A 24467-nucleotide genomic window follows, 5' to 3' on the forward strand; every position below is an offset into this window, starting at 1 on the left:
GCTTTTAGGGTGACTTGCAAATTCTAAAATTCCCTGCATTATTTGCACATGTGCATCCGGATTGCTTAATCTTATATATGTTCCACTCTTAAGTCACTGGGTGAGAAAACACTGGAGTATAATTAGCAAAACAAAAAAATTGGCGAATATCCTGCCATTTTAGAGTGCATTTCTCTAGAGCAAGGAGATTCAGAGTTTTGTCATAAAGCTTCAGAGAAAGAGACTAAATATTATGCTTATATACACGGATGTTCTGTTTAACACATAAGTTGCAAAATGTAATGTAGTTACTTTTAATATATTCTTGTAAAATTTATTATCTGTTTATAACTCCAATTCTGTCATAAAAATGTTTTTCTGCAGCATGCTTTTTTATCATAATAGTTTGTAGATTAATTTTTTAATGAAATCAGGAATTGGAAGCCCAATTGTATGTTCTGTGGGTTCACTCCTGACTAACTCTTTGAGACTCCATGGACTGTAGCTAGCCAAGCTCCTCTGTCCATGTGATATCCCAGGCAAGAATACTGGAGTGGGTTGTCCTTTCTTTCACCAGGGGATCTTCCTGACCCAGGGATCAAACCCGTGTCTCCTGCACTGGCAGGCAGATTCTTTACCACTGAGCCACCTGGGAATTGTCCCAGTTAGATACGTGTATCTAAAAACTATACAAATAAAATTTTATATATGAGGCTTATTATTTCTAGGTATGTAGTTAAATAACTCAGCTATATTTTTGAGAGAACATTTACATATTGCAGATGTATTTAATAAAAGAATAGTTTTTTAATTATCCTTGGTCAGAAGGTATAACATTTGATCGAGAAAACAAAATTGTGTTCAAAGTGTAGCTTTGATTGATGTTTTTGTAGTTTTTGATTGATGTATGAATATTAGCAAATAATTTAACTTCTTCAATACTCAGTTTTTTGTCTATAAAATATGTGACTAGTGATATAAAGCATGCCTCGCAGAATTACTTTGGGGATTACATAAAATAATACACACAAAAATATTTTTAAGCCAGCTCAATGCCCTAATATTATTACTAGTACTCTATGATAATCTACTATTTATTTTCTAGTGCATCTAATTTCCAGTTTTCCTTTCAGTGCAAAAAGCTTCTTATTCTAAAAACAATGATAATACCCACTAAGTATTTGCGATCCAGTCTGAAAATCGGAGTTGATGGTAGTAACTGGCTGTGTATTTCTGGGAGAGCTTTAAATGTATTCCTCTTGTTGACAGAGTAAATAATATCTTTTACTCCTTTATGTTTTCTTTATGCAATATTTAAACATCTCTTCCTGTCTCTTGAAGAGTAAAAAAAAAAAAAAGAAAGTGAAGACCTCAGGAAAAGAGGAAGGAAAAGCATAACTTTTCCTTCTTTTACCTACATGAAATCCTCAAATCCTGTATTTAAATAAAAAAAAGAATGGGTTAATTAGATATTATTTAATAAGCATACACACTGGTAGCACGCAGGGCTTCCTCAAGTATTTGGCACTTTTCATGAATGCTTTTAAAATTATTAATATAATTATTACAAGTTTTCCAATAGAATGTAACAATCAAGGAGTTCATGATGACATAGTTAAAACAGACATAAAGTCATTCATGGGTAAACTTTTTTACTTGTAATTGCACAATAGCTAGAACAATATTAAGAAAATACACATCCACTACATGTAGTAAATTTGGAATTTGCATATTTCCTGGGAGATGTATCATAAATCTCTGGAGTCAGTGGCTAAATACTTTAAGGAGGCACCATTAGATAGCAATGAAGACTGGCCTTTACAAACCTGAATCATTAGTGGAAAAAATCTGGTGTAGAGGAGAGAAAATTCTGTGTTTCTGTACAACTAAACTAAACTAGAATATTGCCTTACATGTTCATTTATAAACAACTAAATATTGATTGCTTTCTGGGACTCCCTTGGTGATCCCGTGGTTAGGCCTGTGTTTCCACTGCTGGGGCCCAGATTCCATCCCTGGTCAGGGACCTAAGACCTCCCAAGGTGTGTGACAGCTGAAAAACACAGACATATACATATACATATATGTATACGGGTGTGTATGTGTGTGTATAATGTATATATTACTTTCTTTTTTCCCTCATAGGTTAGTTGTAAAGTGTCCCAGTTCATTCATCTCTACCTGATGGGCTGTAACTACTTTTGGATGCTTTGTGAAGGCATTTACCTACACACGCTTGTCGTAGTGGCTGTATTTGCAGAGAAGCAGCACTTGATGTGGTATTATTTTCTTGGCTGGGGTATGTGCCATTATGCATATCTACTGATCCATCTTTTAAAAAAGCTTTTGAAGGATGCAGAGTTCCTTTGAAATAAAAATATACTTATGATGAATCATTTTTAAAACAATATCAACTGATTAACCTTTGCTTATTGCTGTAAATTAAAATATTTAAAGTACCACTGACTCACTGTTTTCAGTAACTACAGGACAATTAATGATACAGGTATTTTTTTTCTATTTAATATTCCAGTGTATGTTTTGGCTGACTATGTAGTGACTAAAACAATAAAATTATAAATGAAAGGATCTAGTCTTTGCACTATTCTGTATTTCCTTTTTCCTCATGTACAAAATGAGGGCATTGGTCTTAACTAGCTTTGAACTTCCATTATAAAAAGGCTTCTTTAAAAACAATTACCATTTTAAGAGTAGAGCATTCAGTAATTGAATTGACAGCCAAAAAAATATTTTTCCACACAATCATCTTATGTTATTATTCACAAAGCAAAAAATAATACATTTTTAGCATATTTTTTAAATAACTGGAATAAAGAGAAACATAAAATGTTAAAAAGAATGCAATAGAACTAGTTTCCAGAAACAAAACTGAAATTATATTTATATATCTATCCATCTATCTATTTACCCAATCAGATAATATAAATAGAGATATAGAGGTACCATAAATATCAAATCCCTTATGATTATACAGGGGAAGTGAGAAATAGATTTAAGGGACTAGATCTGACAGACAGAGTGCCTGATGAACTATGGACGGAGGTTCATGACATTGTACAGGAGACAGGGATCAAGACCATCCCCATGGAAAAGAAAAGCAAAAAAAGCAAAATGGCTGTCTGAGGAGGCCTCACAAATAGCTATGAAAGAAAAAAAGTGAAAAGCAAAGGAGAAAAGAAAAGATATTCTCATTTGAATGCAGAGTTCCAAAGAATAGCAAGGAGAGATAAGAAAGCCTTCCTCAGTGATCAATGCAAAGAAATAGAGGAAAACAACAGAATGGGAAAGACTAGAGATCTCTTCAAGAAAACTAAAGATACAAGGGAACATTTCATGCAAAGATGGGCTCGATAAAGGACAGAAATGGTATGGACCTAACAGAAGCAGAAGATATTAAGAAGAAGTGGCAAGAATACACAGAACTGTACAAAAAAGATCTTTACAACCCAGATAATTACAATGGTGTGATCACTCACCTAGAGCCAGACATCCTGGAATGTGAAGTCAAGTGGGTCTTAGAGAGCATCACTACAAACAAAGGTAGTGGAGGTGATGGAATTCCAGTTGAGCTATTTCAAATCCTAAAAGATGATGCTTTGAAAGTGCTGCACTCAATATGCCAGCAAATTTGGAAACTCAGCAGTGGCCACAGGACTGGAAAAGGTCAGTTTTCATTCCAATCCCAAAGAAAGGCAATACCAAAGAATGCTCAAACTACTGCACAGTTACACTCATCTCACACACTAGGAAAGAAATGCTCAAAATTCTCCAAGCCAGGTTTCAGCAATACGTGAACTGTGAACTTCCAGATGTTCAAACTGGTTTTAGAAAAGGCAGAGGAACCAGAGATCAAATTGCCAACATCTGCTGGATCATCAAAAAAGCAAGAGTTCCAGAACAACATCTATTTCTGCTTTATTGATTATGATAAAGCCTTGGACTGTGTGGATCACAATAAACTGTGGAAAATTCTGAAAGAGATGGGAATACCAGACCACCTGACCTGTCTCTTGAGAAACCTGTATGCAGGTCAGGAAACAACAGTTAAAACAGGACATGGAACAACAGACTGGTTCCAAATAGGAAAAGGAGTACGTCAAGGCTATATACTGTCACCCTGCTTATTTAACTTATATGCAGAGTACATCATGAGAAACGCTGGGCTGGAAGAAGCACAAGCTAGAATCAAGATTGCCGGGAGAAATATCAATAACCTCAGATATGCAGATGACACCACCCTTATGGCAGAAAGTGAAGAGGAACTAAAAAGCCTCTTGATGAAAGTGAAAGTGGAGAGTGAAAAAGTTGGCTTAAAGCTCAACATTCAGAAAATGAAGATCATGGCATCTGGTCCCATCACTTCATGGGAAATAGATGGGGAAACAGTGGAAACAGTGGCAGACTTTACTTTTTTGGGCTCCAAAATCACTGCAGATGGTGACTGCAGCCATGAAATTAAAAAACGCTTACTCCTTGGAAGGAGTTATTACCAACCTAGATAACATATTGAAAAGCAGAGACATTACTTTGCCAACAAAGGTCTATCTAGTCCAGGCTATGGTTTTTCCTGTGGTCATGTATGGATGTGAGAGTTGGACTGTAAAGAAAGCTGAGCACTGAAGAATTGATGCTTTTGAACTGTGGTGGTGGAGAAGACTCTTGAGAGTCCCTTGGACTGCAAGATATCCAACCATTCCATCATAAGGAGATCAGTCCTGTGTATTCATTGGAAGGACTGATGCTGAGGCTGAAACTCCAATACTTTGGCCACCTCATGCAAAGAGTTGACTCATTGGAAAAGACCCTGATGCTGGGAGGGATTGGAGGCAGGAGGAGAAGGGAACGACAAGGATGAGATGGCTGGATGGCATCACTGACTCGATGGATGTGAGTCTGAGTGAACTCCGAGATTTGATGATGGATAGGGAAGCATGGCATGCTGCAATTCATGGGGTAGCAAAGAGTCAGACATGACTGAGCGACTGAACTGAACTGAACTGATAAAGACACCATCTTTATTTTTTCACTGAAATAAATTTTATTTCTATTGATTGATATTTTTGATAATAAAAGTATCAGATATATGTTTCCCAAGTGAGTGCAATTTTTGCTCAGTTACCTGCATGTGTGTATGTGTGTATCTTCAGTTGTATGCAACTCTTTGCACCCCCATGGACTGTAGCCCCCAGGCTGTTTGTGGGATTTCCCAAGCAAGAATACCGAAGTGAGTTGTCATTTCCTCCTCCAGGGGATCTGCCAACCCAGGACCAAATCCTCATCTCTTGTGTCTCCTGCGTTGGCAGGTGGATTCTTTACCCTGAAGCACCTGGAAGCCCATGTGTATAGGCTATTAGTACATCCAGGTTACCTTCATAAAAGATATCTTCATTTTATCTTTGAAATACCTGTTTTAGAATGCTAAGAGCATGCAAAATTTCTGATATATAAACCATCTCTCTCTTTTCTTCTTCACGTAGTCAGTGTCAACTTCTTCCTATATCTGATTATCTACAAAATATTGGCCAATTCCATCTTACAGAAAATGTGTGGATTCTGAATTTCTTCTAAGCTTCTGAGAATAGGCAGCACATTTATGAACTTAGGCTCTGGAGTCTACTGATTCAAAATGACTCATATTAGAATAAACTATACACACAAATACTTGAAAATATTGATACCTAATACTTTCATTTACTGTTATAAATATATATGTTTATATATATATAAATATATATATTCATATAAATATATATGAAATATAAAATGTTCAACTAGACAGATAATACTTACTTGATAAGCATATAATTGCCAATTATTTTTGCTCCTAGACTCTCTTTGAGTTCCAAGTTTCATGATATATTTTAGGAATTCCATCTATAGAGAAAGTTGCCTATTTATTTTCTGTTTGACATTTACAGGATTTCCACTGATTCCTGCTTGTATTCATGCTGTTGCCAGAAGATTATATTACAATGACAAGTAAGATAATCTCTCTTTTTTATTTCAATTGGAAGTAAGTAGAATGAAAATATTCAACCTAATTTCCCTGCTTTTTCCCCTAGCTGCTGGATCAGTTCTGATACGCAACTCCTCTACATTATCCATGGCCCAATTTGTGCTGCTTTATTGGTATGTAATTAAAATGCTCCTTTTTCCATCATTGTTCATAGCGCAACTTTATTTCCTGAAACATCTAGCCTATGGTATCCTTTAGGATTTCAGTGGACATAGCATACTCACAGTGTTTGATTGAAGAGGGTTTAATGAAGGTGTTGGTTTATTTGAGGGTTTTTTTTTAAATAACTGGAGGACTTATTTGAAGTGATGGCAAAAAGAGTAAAGGAACTAATTCACAAGGATGGTGAGGTAACAGGGGCCAACAGTGGGATGCTATTATCATGGCTAGACTTGAAGAGAAGAGGAGAGGACAGAACAGTGTTCCTTGGGTTGGGTGAGTGTGAGGAGGGCTGGCCCAGTAGGAAGTGTGGCCTTTGGTAGAGGAATGCAGCTACTGCCAAAACCACAGCCTTAACAGGGAAAAAGGAGAAAGAAACACTCAAACTTCTCTCTCTGCCCATGCTCTGATCTCCTGGTTCCTCCCATTGGCCAAATGCAGCAAAAAAGGCTGAGGGCAAGAAAGTCTGGTGATGAAGTGGTCCTCAGAACTGCCTCAGAGCCTCCAGGGTGCCGAGCACAACAGAGAAGGGCAGAGGAGGGATCTAGTGAGTGTGGGTGGCAATCAAAACTCTAAATCAGAAGGTTAAGGAAATAATAAATGCACTTAACAAGTGAGAAATGTAACAGCAATTAGCAGAGTTCTTGAAAGAGCTTGTCCACATCAACGCTGGGAGGAAGGAGAACGTGGTGCAATTAGGATAATAGCTCATCTAGCTGCTCAGTAAGAAAGGAAGTGAAAATCCACACTATGTACATAACCCTTTTTCTGTTTTTTTTCTGGCCTGACAAAAGATTAGGAGCCCTTTTATTTCTGCCAGGATAAAGTGTTCTGCCTTTGTTTAAGCTCTAGGTCTTCCCACAGGGCAATTCCAAAGTCTTGGGAGGTGCTCTAGCGATTGTTTATATGGTCACATGTTTTTTGCACAATTTTTATAAATAAAATATTTCAACCACAATCAGTTTCTTTCCACTCAGACTTCCTCTGCCACATTTCCCCTTGAGCAAGGTGGTAATTGAGTGGCTACAGCACTTTTGAGATCTTGCTAAGGGGAAATTAAGAGAGGATGCATTTAATTTGTGTTTAGTGAGAAACGTTTAGCTCACTTCAGTGCATAGTAAGTGATTGCTGGCTAATCTAGTAGGGGAGTACTTTCAGGAATCCTGTCGCCACTGAGCTCAGGCTTCCTGCTGTGACCCTAGGTGGTATCATGGTGTGAAAAATGTCCTGTGCTACCTACCACCTACGTGAACTTTATGGGTGTTGGAGTTAATATATTTCTTCTTTTTTACTTCCTTAGTTTTTCTATAAGATAGATGAGATTCAGATGTAATTCATCTGAACTTCACAATTTTTTCTCTGTTTGTATTTAAAATAAGTGGAAGTATTTACAGAAAATCAGGAGGACATTCTCATTTCTAGTTTTACATTTTAAATCAGACTTGCATTTTGGAGAAGCACTTTGAATTTAGAAGTTTTCTTATAATGGGCATCTAAACTGCAACATTTATACTGATTTTTATAATTGTGATTTTTGTATATTAGGATTATAAAATATTCTAAATTTATAAACAGATAAAATGGTATTATACCTCTTCTTCTATGGGTTGGTAGTCATTTCCACTTAGTCAAAACTTTTAAAATAATAATGAATGCCCTGGGAGGGAATACAGTAGGATAGGTGGAATAGCAGCTGATGTGTTGGTTCATCACATTTCATTTTTACACCTGTTGAAGTGGCTTATGTGGCTTTTGTCTTTAACAGAGACATTCCTATGTCTGTAACCATGTTTCTTTTCATAGATGTGTTTCCATCAGGACTATAGTTAGCTGTTTATTTTTGAAACATATGCTCCATTGAATTCTCTAAAAGAATAGTAGTGGAATATTTTTATGCCCAGTTATTTTCATAATACATGCCTCAAATCAGCAAATGTATGTTATTTGTCCATTGCTTTCTATATTAGGTGAGATATCATTATTTTTCCAATTAATAGAAGTATATAAGATATAAATTGCTTATTAGTATGCAGTTTGAAAATTTTAGATTATTAAACAAAGCACAGATGCTAAGTCAGGGTGGGAAAAAAGGAAAGAGAACAGCATTTTAGAAAAAGACCCCTAAGCGGCTTTTCTGGGGCTAACATTTGTAGTTCTATGGAAGGCATAAGGAATGGGCATAGAGGAAATAGACAAAATAACAGATACTGGCATGGGTGAAGATAAGAAAGAAAGTATAATTCAGCCAAAGAGTGAGAGAGAGAGAAATATATTTCTGTAGAACTCTGCTCATTTCCTGAGCACTATATTTTTGAAGTTTTATGTCTCCCTTTCAAAAGGGCCATTTTCTCTTTGGGAAAGTTGTTAATTTATAGGACTTTAAAAATCACAGAAAGTAATTAACAAAAGGTTCTGCTGGGTGCCAAAATTTTTTTAACCCTAGGATGATCTAGGTTGAATGTCAACTAGTTTAAGTATGTGATTCAGCCTCTTCGTAAGGATGAAGAAGATTATAGTACTACGATGGGGAGTTGGGGTGATTTTTGTTACACACAAATAACACAGGAAGGAAAAACTAAAAATATGAAAATGGCTATTGTGATATAATACATATTTGGATGGGCTTCCCAGGTAGCCCTAGGGGTAAAGAACCCACCTACGAATGGAGGAGACATGAGACACAGTTTGATCCCTGGGTCAGGAAGATCTTCTGGAGGAAGACATGGCAACCATTCCATTATTCTTCCCTGGAAAATTCCATGAACCAAGGAGCCTGGCAGGCTACAGTCCATGGGGTCACAAAGAGTTAGACAAGACTAAAGCAACTTAGCGCACACACACATATTTGGAAAGTACCTCATTTGGACACTAATACAGAGTAGAGACTTAAAATAATTAGCCTTTGTTACAAACAATTGTTTCCTTTCTTTGGGATTAAAATATTCAAAGTTTTGGTTTTCTTAATCATAGCAGGATTTTAAAATATTGCATAAGAAAATAAACTAAGCAAAACAATCAGATGTTACTCAATTGAATGTGGTCCACAATAACACCACTATAATTTTGTTTTTTAAGATATAAGTCCATTAAAATTGATGTACTTTTTAAATTAATAAATCACAATTCCAATATCTAAAGGTAACAAAAATATATTAATATTTGCACCCCATGCTCATCGCAGCATTATCCACAATAGCTAAGACATGGAAACAACCTAAGAAGGACACACACACACATACAAACACACACATTAGTATTTAGCCACAAAAAATGAGGAAATCCTGACACTGGAGACACCATGAATGAAACTTGAGGACATCACACCAAGCGAAATAAGTTAGACAGAGAAAGACAGATACTGTATGATCTCACTTATATGTGGAATCTAAACAAATAGACAAGCTCATAGAAAAAAAGAGATCATATTTGCAGTTGCCCTTAGGGGTTAGGGATGGAGGAATTGGATGAAGATGGTCAAAAGGCACAAACTTCCAGGTGTAAGATAAAGGAGAACAAGGAATGTAACGTACAGCATGATGATTATTGTTATCACCACTGTATGATATATATGTAAATTGCTGAGAATAAATTGTAAAAGTTCTCAGCATAAGGAAATGTATATATATACATGCATATATAATTTTTTGGTATCTGTATGAGATGGTTGACATTAGCTTAATGTATTGTGGTTATCATTTCACAATATATGTGAGATTAAATCATTATGCTATGCAACCTAAACTTAAATAGTGTCAATTATGTGTCAGTAAAGTTGGAGAAAAAAATAAAAGAAAAATTCAACAGCAGAAATAAAAATTAATATTTAAGCAAGTATTCTTTTCTTTTTTTTTATTTTATTTTATTTTTAAACTTTACATAACTGTATTAGATTTGCCAAATATCAAAATGAATCCGCCACAGGTATACATGTGTTCCCCATCCTGAACCCTCTTCCCTCTTCCCTCCCCATTCCATTCTTTTCAACAGAACATATTCTTGTGTACTGAAAATATTCTAAGATTTATAAAATCGGTGATTCTTCAGTAAAGATTCTTAATATGAAATAATTTCCATATGCCATTTTATTTTCTTTTAGGTGAATCTTTTTTTCCTATTAAATATTGTACGTGTTCTTATCACCAAGTTAAAAGTTACTCACCAAGCAGAATCCAATCTCTACATGAAAGCTGTGAGAGCCACACTTATCCTGGTGCCGTTACTTGGCATTGAATTTGTGCTGATTCCATGGCGACCTGAAGGAAAGATTGCAGAAGAGATATATGATTACATCATAAACATCCTCATGCACTATCAGGTATGGTGTTCTTGCATCAGGAAGGCACCTTGTGATGTTTGGATGTAAATTTACATGTAGCTTTGACTTCATTTTTGACTACCTATACAGCAAATTGATTACCAAAAAATGTACCTTTTCTATTTGGAATCAGATAATTCTATTTTTCTTTTACAGGGTCTCTTGGTATCTACAATTTTCTGCTTCTTTAATGGAGAGGTATGGTGACTGATTTTATTCCTTTTATCATTTTGTGTTTGTAATCCATTTTTTCCCTTTAAAAAAGAGAAAGAATTATAAATCCCCTAGGAATAAGTATTTCAAATTCCATCTCTGTCAGAAAAAAAGAAGCGTAGAGGCTCTTTGAATATATGCAATTCTTCTTCCCAAAAGTTCAGGGCAAATTAGAGTTGAGGTTAGGGCAAATTCAGACTCACTTTAAAATATTCTGTCAATGACTTCTATTCATCTAGTCTTTCAACTTACCTTTTGAACTAATCCTACTTATTCTGGACTTGGTCCTAGGCAGTGTTAGACTATCCTTATCTTCATTGAACATACACTCTAATGGGAAATAAAATTGCCTCATTTTAATTTTCCATCTTTCTCTGTTGGCCTTGTCCACACTGTGGTCTTTGGAAACATTTTTATGTCGAATAAAAAAGATTTCTAAAAATTTAAACCCAGTTATGCACAGAAGAGTGACAGCAGATTAGGAAACATAATCGAGTTCTCTAATTCATAGCATGGCAATGTGATCTGAGATATTTCAGGATTTTTATCCAAGGCTTTCCTAATTTGAAAGTTTCAGGCTTTTTAGAAATTGGTACCACATTTCTTATGCATGTGAATAGAACTATATAGCTCAGTGGTTTGGGCTATATTGCTTTAGCTCTTTATATGTTTTTAATCTACTTGACAGTGTTAACCTGTTGGAGGAGCTTGGCAAAATTCAACAAAGTTTAGAAATTCAGACAGCAAATGATAAGACTTACACACTTGTAACTGTGAAACTTATCAAAAAGCTTCAGACTGGCAATACATGGAACCAGTTAACATAACTTTCTAGGAATCATTTCTATGCAACTAATCAATGTCAGAAATCATGTACATGTCATGAAAAACTATAAAATATTTTTCTCTTGTTTATGTGATATTTTACTTAGCACGTAAAATTTCATATTTTATTTCTTAATTTTAAATATAGATTTTATTATACATATATATTTATTTATAATGGCATATAGAAGTATCAAACGTATTTAAGTGGTCTCTTCATGATTCTTCTGCTGTGTAGAGGACAAGGGTGACTTTTTCTGAAGTGAGAAGTAGAGACAGAGAATGCAATTAGGAAGAATAGATACATTGTTTTGATAATAAAATTCAAATAGTATTTATTGTATAACTATAAATTTATTATTATATAAACTGAATTAGACAATCCAATTTCTGCCTATATAGGATTTTACAATTAAATATAGGTAAGAAAACTACAGTATGACATAAAACATGTATGAACTAAGAAAGATATACCTTTGCATCTGCAGGAGCAAATTTTATTTTTATAAAGGACATTTTTTTTAAGTACAAATCATAATCATTAGTAAAATATTTAGTGATAGAAGGCAGTGTAGAATAAAGGCACTGACACAATAATGTGTTTAAACCCAAAGATGCCACTTTGCTCCTGACTGTAACATCATGGGAAATACTCTGAACCGCAACGAGTCCCAGTGTGTATTTCTATTCAAAGGATATGAAAGCAAGCTCCTTACACAAATCTCAGAGGGATTAATGTAAACTAGGAATATAAACTTTTTAGCACCATGCTTCAACCTCAGTAGATAGTACATTAAAGATTCCTTATTAGGTCTGTCAAATCACTCATTTATAAAAATATATGTATAAAGGGGTACATTACTCATATTGGAATCAAATCTCAAATTGACCCTTATATTTAGAAAGAGTGCTCAGGGAATATTTAAACTAATGCATAACTCTCTAATTGCACTTTATCCACGTAAGCAATAGAGACACAGGCCTTGATATTTTGCCATGTCCGAAAATTTTGGCATTAGAAAATTATAATAATATAAAATTTTTGAGCCAAATTGTTACCAAATCCTTTAGCTCCCCACAACATGTCCAATATCTGTCCCCCTTTCTTCATCTCTAGATATAATACCTGCTTGTGTATGATTCATTTCTCATCTTAAGAAATACTGTAACCCTTCTTTTTTTGTCTCTTTGCCTCTAGTTTTTCCCATTCTCATAACACAAAGACATGCTGTCAAATTCATTTTGTGTGGTTCCAGCTATGTCATATACTTCTTAAAATCATTTGGCAAAACCAATACGATATTGTAAAGTAATTAGCCTCCAATTAAAAAAATAAATTTATATTTAAAAAAAGAAAAAAAATCATTTGCTCAGGCTTAATTTCCTTCTTGCTTTCCACATTAGGTCAAACAGCTTGTCTTTGTCTTAACATCTCTATTTACTTTTTTATTCTCACATTTTATTTTTATTTCTCAGCCAAAATATTCTTATTTGCATTTGTCACTAGTTAAATAATGTGGCTTGACAAGTCCTCAGGTTGCTTTCATCTCAAGTCCACTCAATAAAAAAAATGTGCACTGTTAGCATACACTAGGGACTCTGGTCATTGGGAGGGCCCTCATCAGACATGGAAATGTACAGATGTTGGAGTTGGAGGTGTGTTTGAATATTCTTGTTTATACTTACTGACTCAATATAAAGAAAATCATCTGTGTCTTATGTTAAATTAACACCAAAGTCATTATATGGGCTTCCCAGGTGGCAAACATGCCTGCCAATGCAGGAGACATAAGAGATGCAAGTTCCATCCCTGTGTCTGGGAAGATCCCCTGGAGGAGGGCATGGCAACCCACTTCAGTATTTTTGCCTGGAGAATTCCATGGACAGAGGAGCCTGGGGGGCTATGGTCCTTACAGTCACAAAAGAGTCAGACACAACTGAAGCGACTTAGCACACATGCCCAAAGTAACTGTATATGGCCTACCTAGCTCTGGTCCCTAGCACCAAACAGAAGGAAGAGTAATTAAACTTCAAATTTAGAAGAGAGGGATCTAAATACAAAAAAAGTGGAGTGATGACATTCCTAATATTTTTTTTTCACATGCAAATTCCTATTTTTTTTTTAAATGCTCATCCCATTTGTAATTTTCCATTCAACATGTTCTTCCCTCTGGGTGAAAAGCTACATGAGGATTAAAAACTCTGTTCTTCTTTTATTTTTTTCCCCCAGAATGTAGCTATTAAGCTAATAGAATGTAGCTATTAAGCTACATATCTGTCATACGGTAATCACTTAATAAAGTGAGTGCTACTGGTGTTGTTGATGATGATTTATTATATTTCCTGTATCCCTAACTTCTTTTTCTTTTATCTCTTTCTTCATCACCAATTATCTCATTCTTTTAATAAAATGGTGATACAGAACTAAATGTTGCTCATGCCAGCTTGTGAGAATGCGGATTAATTACTTAACAGCTAGACATTCATGTGCATTTGAGCTTCAAAGAGAAAGCATAGAAAGTAAAATATGAATTTTTCTGTAGTCTGTACTAAAGAACAAAGTAATTACAATCATTTCCTAATATAAAGATGGTTTACTCAATTTCATATTTTAATTAAGAAAAGAAAGAAATATTATTTACCCATTAATATCAGTGATTTTTTAAAGAAAAGCTTTTGTATATAATTAATTTTGTTGTACTATTAGACATATTATCTTCATTTGATTTAATTAACTGCTCTTGCCCTTTCTGTTTCTTTCTGTTTTATAGGTTCAAGCAATTCTGAGAAGAAACTGGAATCAATATAAAATCCAATTTGGAAACAACTTTTCCCACTCAGATACTCTCCGTAGTGCATCTTACACAGTTTCAACAATCAGCGATGGTACAGGTTACAGTCATGACTGTCTAAGTGAACACTTAAATGGAAAAAGCATCCACGATACTGAAAACGTGGTCATAAAACCGGAGAAGTTATACGATTGATAATAGAGGGTGTATTGCTGAACTATTTTTTGCCACTCCTAACTCAAGGATTTGGATCCATGACTTTACAACCACAAGACTTCAGTATTAGATGAATTAGTTGAAGGTGATAAAGAAAACGCTCATGAATTCAGTCGTGTGTTGATAAATGTTTCGCACTAGCTCCATGGGGGAAAATTGTCTTGATCTATGATTTTTGCCAGTTTTAGGTTGTAAATACTCCCACCATGACTCATTTCCAGCTATCAACATCACTGCATGTGGAACTGGGTAAAGATGAGCACATTCTATTCCTGTAGGTTGGTTTGAGCCACCTCCAGGACACTACTGCTTAAATCCACAAATAGTTATAAAAGTTCATAGACACGGTGGGCACAATTCCACTCCTGTTGCCTAAAGAGGCCTAGTGAAGGCCTCTTTGGCCTTCAGATTTGGAGGGAAAATGACCTTTCATTCGTTTTTAAAATCTTTTCCCCAAGTTCATTGCTGCAGTTGATTTTTTACCCAGAAAATGTTCTAGCTCTTTTGTTTTTATTTTTTAAAGTGAACCTGATAATTAATTATTCCTCTTTGCTTACTGTCTTCTCCCCAGGAAAAATATTGAGCAGAATTGCTGTTGGCTACTTATTTGCTGATTCATCACAGTTATACCCTTTGTCATATGCATTTTTGAGACTTGATGAATAATATATATGACATGCAATCCTGCTTTGGTATTATTAGGGAGACATCTTGGTTGATACTGCAAAACATGTTGTCAACTACTTTCCTATATTAGTACACAAATGGGAAGGAATTCATGTCCATGTACCTGTAAATAGAAACCTTGCCCCTTCCATTTCTACTATATGGACAAATTAGCAATTATTTTACATGAAGGAAATCAATGAAGGGTTTATTATTTCCTCAAAAGTTTGTAAAAAATTGTGAAAAATGAGCTTGTAAATACTCTTTCATTCTATTTTATAGCCTCAAATATATACAATCTACATAATTTTTAAAAACAAATGCTTAATGTAACAAAGTGTGCATGCTAATATCTGATACTGTCTCTGGGCTAATTTTATAATAAAATAGAATCTGGAATTCTATATTTGTTTATTTTAAAGACAACCAGATGTCAGCATCAGAAGTTTGAGAACTAGGTTTGAGAAATATCTATGATAAGATATAAAATATTTATTTAAATATCCCTCAAGGCCATTGTTTTATTGAATATTTTTGCTTTGGTGATTCAAATCTTAATAATAGGTATGTTTGACATATTTTTCCTTTTATTTTGACGATGAATTTTCATTCTAATCCAGAAAATTTAAATGACTTCTGTAACAAATGCCTGTTTGTTACTCTTTTGGTTTTTATCCCATTAAAAATATTACTTTCCTGACTTACTATAAGATGATATATAGTTTTGGAAATACTCCAGGCTATTTTTTAAGACTAGACAAATATATATCACATACAATGTTTTAATATTTTAATAGAGATAGTATATATGATGATACAATACAGTATTGGAACATTTATGGAATAATGAAATTAAGATGGAAGAAATCTTCCCTAATGAATTAAAGTGATATTTAAATGGGATTCATTTTCCCTAATGTCATTTTCCACTGAAATTTTTGAAATTCATAAGTCAATTTTGGCAGGAGAATTCATTATTTTTCTTTTTTGTGTGTGGTGTGTCAATCTGCTTAAAATAGAGTAGACTAATGACTTAGTCATCACAGGTTTTTTCTTAAGCTGTAAATAAATGGTAAGTTCAGAAGCCCTCTGAAATTGTCCAGGAAAATCATCTAAATTAATAAGAATTCACTTATTAAAAGGACTGATCAATAGATTTATGATTTACCTATACACAGGTAAAAGCTGTATTGTTAGTCTCAGATTTATGGATTTCAAAATAAGTTGTCATTAAAAGATATGCAGGCTGTTCCAGTCTTTCTAATGCTAAATTCTATAATTCCTTTAAATAAACTTACTTTTAGCTATTATTCAAAGACACAGATTCAAGTCCTTTGCTGGCACTGTTTATATGTTTCAGCATTCTACCAGACAAACTATCAAGTCTTAACCATAAATGACAATAGAAAATGTCAAATTATCCACAAGCATCATATTAAAAATACATTGTAACTTTCAAGTATTTTTACTGTGCTTTTATCATATTCAGTTTAGATCAGATTTCCTTTTTGGCCAGGATTTATCTATTGTACCACCTTTAGGCGTAGACAGTCCATGATTAATGAGTGTTAGTTTTGTACCCATATATTTTTGGAAGTAATATTTTTAAATATTAGACTTCTCTAAAGCTGAAGTACTAATAATTAAGATCTCCTTTGTATTTTACTCATGAAGAAAAAGTAAAACATATAATTTTTAAAAACAAACTGCTTTGGTATCTAAAGGCTTACTGGGGAATTTCTAACTTTTAAAATGTAAATCTGCTACTTTTCTGCAAGTACTTGCAAAAGTCATTTTAATTTTTTAAAAATTCTAGTGTGTCATTTTTTTAAATTCTAAATTTATTTAGTGTGTTTATTCATAGAATATACATTCTGACATTTAGTGTTTGTTCTAATGTAATTCATTGTACATAGACGTAGTGGTAGCTGCCGTGCTGTATTTATTGCTTGATAACTTTTTTACAATGTGAACTTATTTTAATTTTCACTTGGTTTTAATATGCTAATAAAAACTATCATTTCTTTTATTTCTAAAACATACCCAAGATATTCTTTTCAATTAACTCATGTTATGCCTACTTAATGTATATCTCCATATTTTGACTGTATGAAAATATTAAAGGTATGAGCTAAAGTTGATTTTCACTCATGCTTATTGCAGTGCTGAATAACTTAAATTATAATGATTTTTAATTCTTTATAGCAACCAGTGAAACACAATTGATGAGACTATCTCAATCACCCTCTTTGAAATCTTCCATAATCCTATAAATCATTCTATAAAGCAATTTGTTTTGTAAGCGAGAAAATTCTAAATAAACTACAATGTATGCAAATTCTTTCTCAGACTGAAAGAAAGGGAAAAAAAGATGCCCAGGGATAAGAAAATGCAGAGATTTGTCTCCTTTCTCTAAAGAACTATTTATCTACAGTTCTTTCTCTAAAATAGAACGATTTAAGTATACAGTTCACTCATTCCAAGCTGTTCTTCGTGTATTATATTAGTGTTGTCGCCTCGGTCAGTTTTAGTGCATTTTCATGACCTCAGGAGTGCACCACCTGACCTTCACCGTCACCTCTATCATCCCGTCCCTGCTGTCACCTGAGCCCTAAGAGCACGAACCTACCTTCTTTCTCAGTAGACTTCCCTATTCTGGACTTTCCCATGAATGGAATTATATGGAATATGGTGTTTTGTGACTGACTGCTTTCATCTGTAATTTTTTCAAGGTTCATCATGTTTTCAATTGTCTCATCATTACATTCCTTTCTTTGCCTGAATTATTAAATTGCATGGATTTACCAAATTTTGTTTATTCATCTGTCTGTGGATGGACATTTGTGTTTTTCTGATTTTTTGGCTATTATGAATAATGCTATTATAAATACTTATGTAAATTTTACTTGGTTATATTTCCAGAAGTAAAAATGTTGGGTCATATGTTAAGCAGTCTGAGGTCTATCAGATTGCTCTTCAAATCAACTGGATAATTTCATATTCCCATTGGCAATATTTGAGGGTTCCTCTTTCTCCACGTACTTCCCAATACTTGTTATTATCTGTCTTTTCTCAGAGAAGGCAATGGCACCCCATTCCAGTACTCTTGCCTGGAAAATCCCATGGGCGCAGGAGCCTGGTGGGCTGCAGTCCATGGAGTCGCGAAGACTCGGACATGACTGAGCGACTTCACTTTCACTATTCACTTTCATGCATTGGAGAAGGAAATGGCAACCAACTTCAGTGTTCTTGCCTGGAGAATCCCAGGGACGGGGAAGCCTGGTTGGCTGCCCTCTATGGGGTCGCACAGAGTCGAACACGACTGAAGCGACTTAGCAGCAGCAGTCTTTTCTACTTTATTCATCCTCAGTTCAGTTCAGTTCAGTCACTCAGTCATGTCCAACTCTTTGCAACCCCATGAATCGCAGCACGCCAGGCCTCCCTGTGCATCACCAACTCCCGGAGTTCACTCAAACTCACATCCATCGAGTCGGTGATGCCATCCAGCCATCTCATCCTCTGTCGTCCCCTTCTCCTCTTGCCCCAATCCCTCCCAGCATCAGAGTCTTTTCCAATGACTCAACTCTTCGCATGAGGTGGCCAAAGTACTGGAGTTTCAGCTTCAGCATCATTCCTTCCAAAGAAATCCCAGGGCTGATCTCCTTCAGAATGGACTGGTTGGATCTCTTTGCAGTCCAAGGGACTCTCAAGAGTCTTCTCCAACACCACAGTTCAAAAGCATCAATTCTTTGGCGCTCAGCCTTCTTCACAGTCCAACTCTCACATCCACACATGACCGCAGGAAAAACCATAGCCTTGACTAGACGGACCTTTGTTGGCAAAGTGATGTCTCTGCTTTTGAATATGCTATCTAGGTTGGTCATAACTTTCCTTCCAAGGAGTAAGCGTCTTTTAATTTCATGGCTGCAGTCAACATCTGCAGTGGTTTTGGAGCCCCCCAAAGTAAAGTCTGACACTGTTTCCACTGTTTCCCCGTCTATTTCCCTTGAAGTAATGGGACCAGATGCCATGATCTTCCTTTTCTGAATGTTGAGCTTTAAGTAAACTTTTTCACTCTCCACTTTCACTGTCATCAAAAGGCTTTTTAAAAAAGTTCCTCTTCACTTTCTGCCATAAGGGTGGTGTCATCTGCATATCTGAGGTTATTGATATTTCTCCTAGAGAGTGTGAAATGGTATCCTGTGGTTTTAATTTGCATTTATTTGATGGCTAATGATGTTGAACACCGTTTCATATTTTTCTTGCCCATTTGTATATTTTGAGGGGAGAAGCATTCAAACACCTTGTCCATTTTAAATTGGAATTTTTTCTTTTTATTATTGAATTAAAAGAGTTCTTCATGTATTCCAGATACAGGTCCCTATCAGATATACAATTGCAAACCTTTTCTCTCATTCTGTGGGTCATATTTTCACTTTTTTAGTGGTGCTCTTCAAAACACAGAAGTCTATAATCTATAATCTCAGTTTATCTATTGCTTCTTTTGGTTCTTGGGCTTTTATTTTCTTATCTAAAATTCCTTTGCCAAATTGAAGATCATAAAGATCTACTTCGTTTCTTCAAAGGGATTTATAGTTTTTGCTCTTATGTTTAGGTCTTTGGTCCTTTTGAGTTAATTTTTGTATACCATGTGAGTTGTTGTTCAGTCGCTAAGTCATGTTTGACTCTATGTGACCCCATGGACTGCACCATGCCAGGCTCCTCTGTCCTCTGCTATCTCCCAGATTTTGCTCAAATTCATGTTCACTGAATCCATGATGGTATCTAACCGTCTCATCCTCTATCAGCCTCTTCCCCTCCTGACCTCAATCTTTCCCAGCATCAGGGTCTTTTCCAAGGAGTCTGCTCTTTCCATCAGATGGCCAAAGTATTGGGGCTTCAGATATCAGTCCTTCAGTGAATATTCAAGATTGATTTCCTTTAGGATTTACTGGTTTGATCTCCTTGCAGTCCAGTGGACTCTCAAGAGTCTTCAACATCGCAATTCAAAAGCATTAATTCTTTGGTATTCAGCCTTCTTTATGGTCCAACTCCCACATACACAACTAATGGAAAAACCATAGCTTTGACTAGATGTACCTTTGTTGGCAAAGTGATGTCTCTAATTTTTAATACAATGTTTAAGTTTATCAAAGATTTCCTTCCAAGGAGCAAGCATCTTTTAATTTCATGGCCGCAGTCAACATCGACAGTGATTTTGGAGCCCAAGAAAAAAAATCTGCCACTGCTTCACTTTTCTCCATGTGCCATGAAGTGATGGTACTGGATGCCATGATCTTAGTTTTCTAAATGTTGAGTTTCAAGCCAGTTTTTTCATTCTCTTCTTTCACCCTCATCAAGAGGCTCTTTAGTTCCTCTTCACTTTCTGACATCAGAGTGGTATCATCTGCATATTTGTGGTTGTTGATATTTCTCCTGGCAATTTTGATTCCAGCCTGTGGTTCATCCAGTCTGGCATTTCGCATGATGTACTCTGCTTATCAGAGAAAGCAATGACACCCCACTCCAGTACTCTTGCCTGGAAAATCCCATGGATGGAGGAACCTGGTAGGCCGTGGTCCATGGGGTCGCGAAGAGTCAAACACGACTGAGCGAATTCACTTTCACTTTTCACTTTCATGCATTGGAGAAGGAAATGGCAACCCACTCCAGTGTTCTTGCCTGGAGAGTCCCAGGGACAGGGGAGCCTGGTGGGCTGCAGTCTATGGGGTTGCACAGAGTCGGACACTACTGAAGTGACTTAGCAGCAGCAGCAGCAACTCTGCCTATAAGTTAAATAAGTAGGGTGACAATATATAGGCTTGTCATACTTCTTTCCCAATTTTGAACCCAGTCAGTTGTTCCATGTAAGGTTTGAACCATTATTTCTTGACCTGCATTAAAGTTTCTCAGGAGACAAGTAAAGTAGTCTAGTGTTTCCATTTCTTTAGCAATTTGCCACAGTTTGTTGTGATCCACAGAGTCAAAGAATTTTGTGTAGTCTATGAAGTGGAAGTAGGTGTTTTTCTGGAATTCCCTTTCTTTTTCTATGGTCCAGTGGATGTTGGCAATTTGATTTCTGGTTCCTCTGCTTTTTCTGAACCTAGCTTGTACATATGGAAGTTCTTGGTTCATATACTGCTGAAGCCTAGCATGAAGGATTTTGAGCATAACTTTACTAGCATATGAAATGAGCACAGTTGTATAATAGCTGGAACATTGCTTACAATTGCCCTTCCTTGGGATTGGGATGAAAACTGACCTTTTCCAGTCCTGTGGCCACAGTTGAGTTTTCCAAATTTGCTGTCATATTGAGGGCAGCACTTTAACAGCATCATGTTTTAGAATTTGAAATAGTTCGGCTGGAATTCCATCATCTCCACTAGCTTTGTTTGTAGTGATGCTTCCTAAGGCCCACTTGACTTCAGACTCCAGGATGTCTGGCTCTAGGTCAGTGATCACACCATTATGGTTATCTGGGTCATGAAAAACTTTTTTTGTATAATTCTTCTGTGTATTCCTGCCACCTCTTCTTAATATTTTCTGCTTCTGTTAGGTCCATACCATTTCTGTCCTTTATTGTGCCCATCTTTGCATGAAATGTTCCCTTGGTATCTCTAATTTTCTTGAAGTAATCTCTAGTCTTTCCCATTCTATTGTTTTCCTCTATTTCTTTACATTGATGACTGAGGAACAGTTTATCTCTCCTTGCTATTCTTTGGAACTCTGCATTCAGATGGGTGTATCTTTCCTTTTCTCCTTTGTCTTTAGCTTTAATGTTTAGTATAATATTACCAACCACTTTTCATAGTTCTTTGGGCAATTTCTACCAGATCTAATCCCTTGAAGCTATTCATCATGTCCACTGTATAATCATGGGCTTCCCTGGAAGCTCAGCTGATAAAGAATCTGCCTGCAATGCATGAGACCTGGTTCAATTCTTGGGTAGGGTAGCTCCACTAGAGAAGGGACAGGCTACCCATTCCAGTATTCTTGTGCTTCCCAAGTGGCTCACATGGTAAGGAATCCACCTGCAATGAGGGAGACCTGGGTTCCATCCCTGGGTTGGAAAGATCCCCTGGAGGAGAGCATGGTAACCCACCCCAGTATTCTTGCCTGGAGAATTCCCGTGGACAGAGGAGCCTGGCAGGCTACAGTCCATGGAGTTGCAAAGTGTCAGACATGATTGAACAGCTAAGCACAGCACTGTATAATCATAAGGGATTTGATTTAGTCCTAGTGGCTTTTATCTACTGTCTTCAATTTAAGCCTGAACTTCAAATAGGACTGATGATCTGAGGCACAGTCAGCTCCAGGTGTTGTTTTGGCTGACTGTATAGAGCTTCTCTGTCTTCAGTTTCAAAGAATATAATCAATCTGTTTTCAGTATTGACCATTTAATGATGCCCATGTGTAGAGTCATTTCTTGTATTGTTAGAAAAGGGTGTTTGCCATGTCCATTGTGTTCTCTTGACAAAACTTAGCACAGTGTGAGATAAGAGGCCAAATCCATTCTTTTGCACGTAGCTATCCATTTATGCCAGGCTTCCCCAGCTCAGATAGTAAAGAATCTGCCTTCAATACAGGAGACCCAGGTTCAGTCCCTCAGTTGGGAAGATCCCCTGGAGAAGGGAATGGCTACCCAGTCCAGTCTTCTTGTCTGGAGAATTCCATGGACAGAGGAACCCAGTGGACTGCAATCCATGGGTTGCAGAGTCAGATGTGACTAAGTGACTAACACTTTCACTTTTCAGCATTTTGTCCCAGAAATATTTGTTAAAAATTATTTTTCTACATGGAAGAATATCTTTGTCTACAAGGATGAATCTGGAGTCGGGGAATGCAACCCATTCCAGTATTCTTTCCTAGAAAATTCCATTGACAGAGGAACCTGGCAAGCTCCATGAGACAGAGTCAAAGACAACAGAGCACACACACATTCACAAGAATGAAACAATATTTAGAAATCTATTACCTTAATACACCATATTAATAGCATTAAGGAGAAAAAAACTAATAATTATCTTCAAGATAGTGCAGAAGCATTTGGCAACATTCAATTACATACTTAATTTCAAAATCTTAAATAAATAAGGAATTTATATACAGACACTTCATTTACATGACAAAAGATGCCTCAGCCTCCAGATGATTATCATGTCAATAGAAAAATATTGGAAGCTTTGTCCCCAGAGTCGGGATCAGGATGTAAATGTTTACATGTCGCCACCATTATTTACTATCCAGCTAGATGAACCAGCCAGTGCAACTTGACAATGCAAAACAAGATAAAACTAAATAAATTAGAGGTTAAAAAATATAGAAGGGTGCAGAATACTATCAAAAGTTTCTAATGATAGATATGGACATACCTGGAATGCTAATCTAAGCAGTAAGAGAATTCAGAAATGTAGACACATACAAAGTAAATGTGCACAATCAATATTTTTTGTAAATACATATAACAGCCAGATAGAAGATTCAGTGGGGAAAAAAAGGAGCAAATGCCATTTGTTATGGCATCAACAGAAACAAAATATGTAAGGACAAATAAAACAAGAAATAAGTGAAATACATTTTGAATATTACTAATGGTCACAACAGAGAGTAACAGTTCATGGAAAGACACCACATTCTTGAATAAGAGAAACATCTTAAAGATGTCATTTGGCCCCTAAATAAATTATAAAGTATTTATGATCCAAATAAAAATAGTAGATACTTACTTTGAAACAAGATGTCCTGATTCTAAATTTCATATACAGTCAACCCTTAGTATTATTGGAGGATCAGTTCCAGGGCACTCCTCCTCCCTGCTGATATCAAAACCTACAGACACTCAAGTCCCTTATATAAAACAACATAATATTTATATATGACCTACACACACTATATATATATGTTAAATCATGTCTAGATTACATTAATATCAAATACAATGTAAATACTACATAAATAGTAAATACAATGTAAATGCTATGTAAATAGTTGCCAGGTCCAGTACTCTTGCCTGGCAAATCCCATGGACGGAGGAGCCTGGTAGGCTGCAGTCCATGGGATCGCAAAGAGTCAAGTTGGACACGACTGAGCGACTTCACTTTCACTTTTCACTTTCATTCATTGGAGAAGGAAATGGCAACCCACTCCAGTGTTCTTGCCTGGAGAATCCCAGGGACGGGGGAGCCTGGTAGGCTGCCGTCTATGGGGTCGCACAGAGTCGGACACTACTGAAGTGACTTAGCAGCAGCAGCAGCAGGTGGCAAAT

General features: G+C 35.9%; 1 protein-coding gene across 4 annotated transcripts in view; it reads left to right on the plus strand.

The window, feature by feature from the left end:
- Window positions 1-17349, plus strand: part of CALCRL (calcitonin receptor like receptor) — a 131916-nt gene extending 114567 nt beyond the window's left edge. For all 4 annotated transcript variants that reach the window (XM_044932631.2, XM_025273658.3, XM_044932633.2 and 1 more), the window contains 6 exons: window positions 2125-2278; window positions 5919-5979; window positions 6063-6129; window positions 10272-10490; window positions 10647-10688; window positions 14300-17349. In XM_044932631.2, the coding sequence (XP_044788566.1) occupies window positions 2125-2278; window positions 5919-5979; window positions 6063-6129; window positions 10272-10490; window positions 10647-10688; window positions 14300-14515 (759 nt within the window). In that variant the 3' untranslated portion in view covers window positions 14516-17349. The remainder of the gene's footprint in view (window positions 1-2124; window positions 2279-5918; window positions 5980-6062; window positions 6130-10271; window positions 10491-10646; window positions 10689-14299) is intronic.
- Window positions 17350-24467: the final 7118 nt, after the last annotated feature.

Source organism: Bubalus bubalis, chromosome 2 (assembly GCF_019923935.1).
Source record: "Bubalus bubalis isolate 160015118507 breed Murrah chromosome 2, NDDB_SH_1, whole genome shotgun sequence".
Lineage (NCBI taxonomy): Eukaryota > Metazoa > Chordata > Mammalia > Artiodactyla > Bovidae > Bubalus > Bubalus bubalis.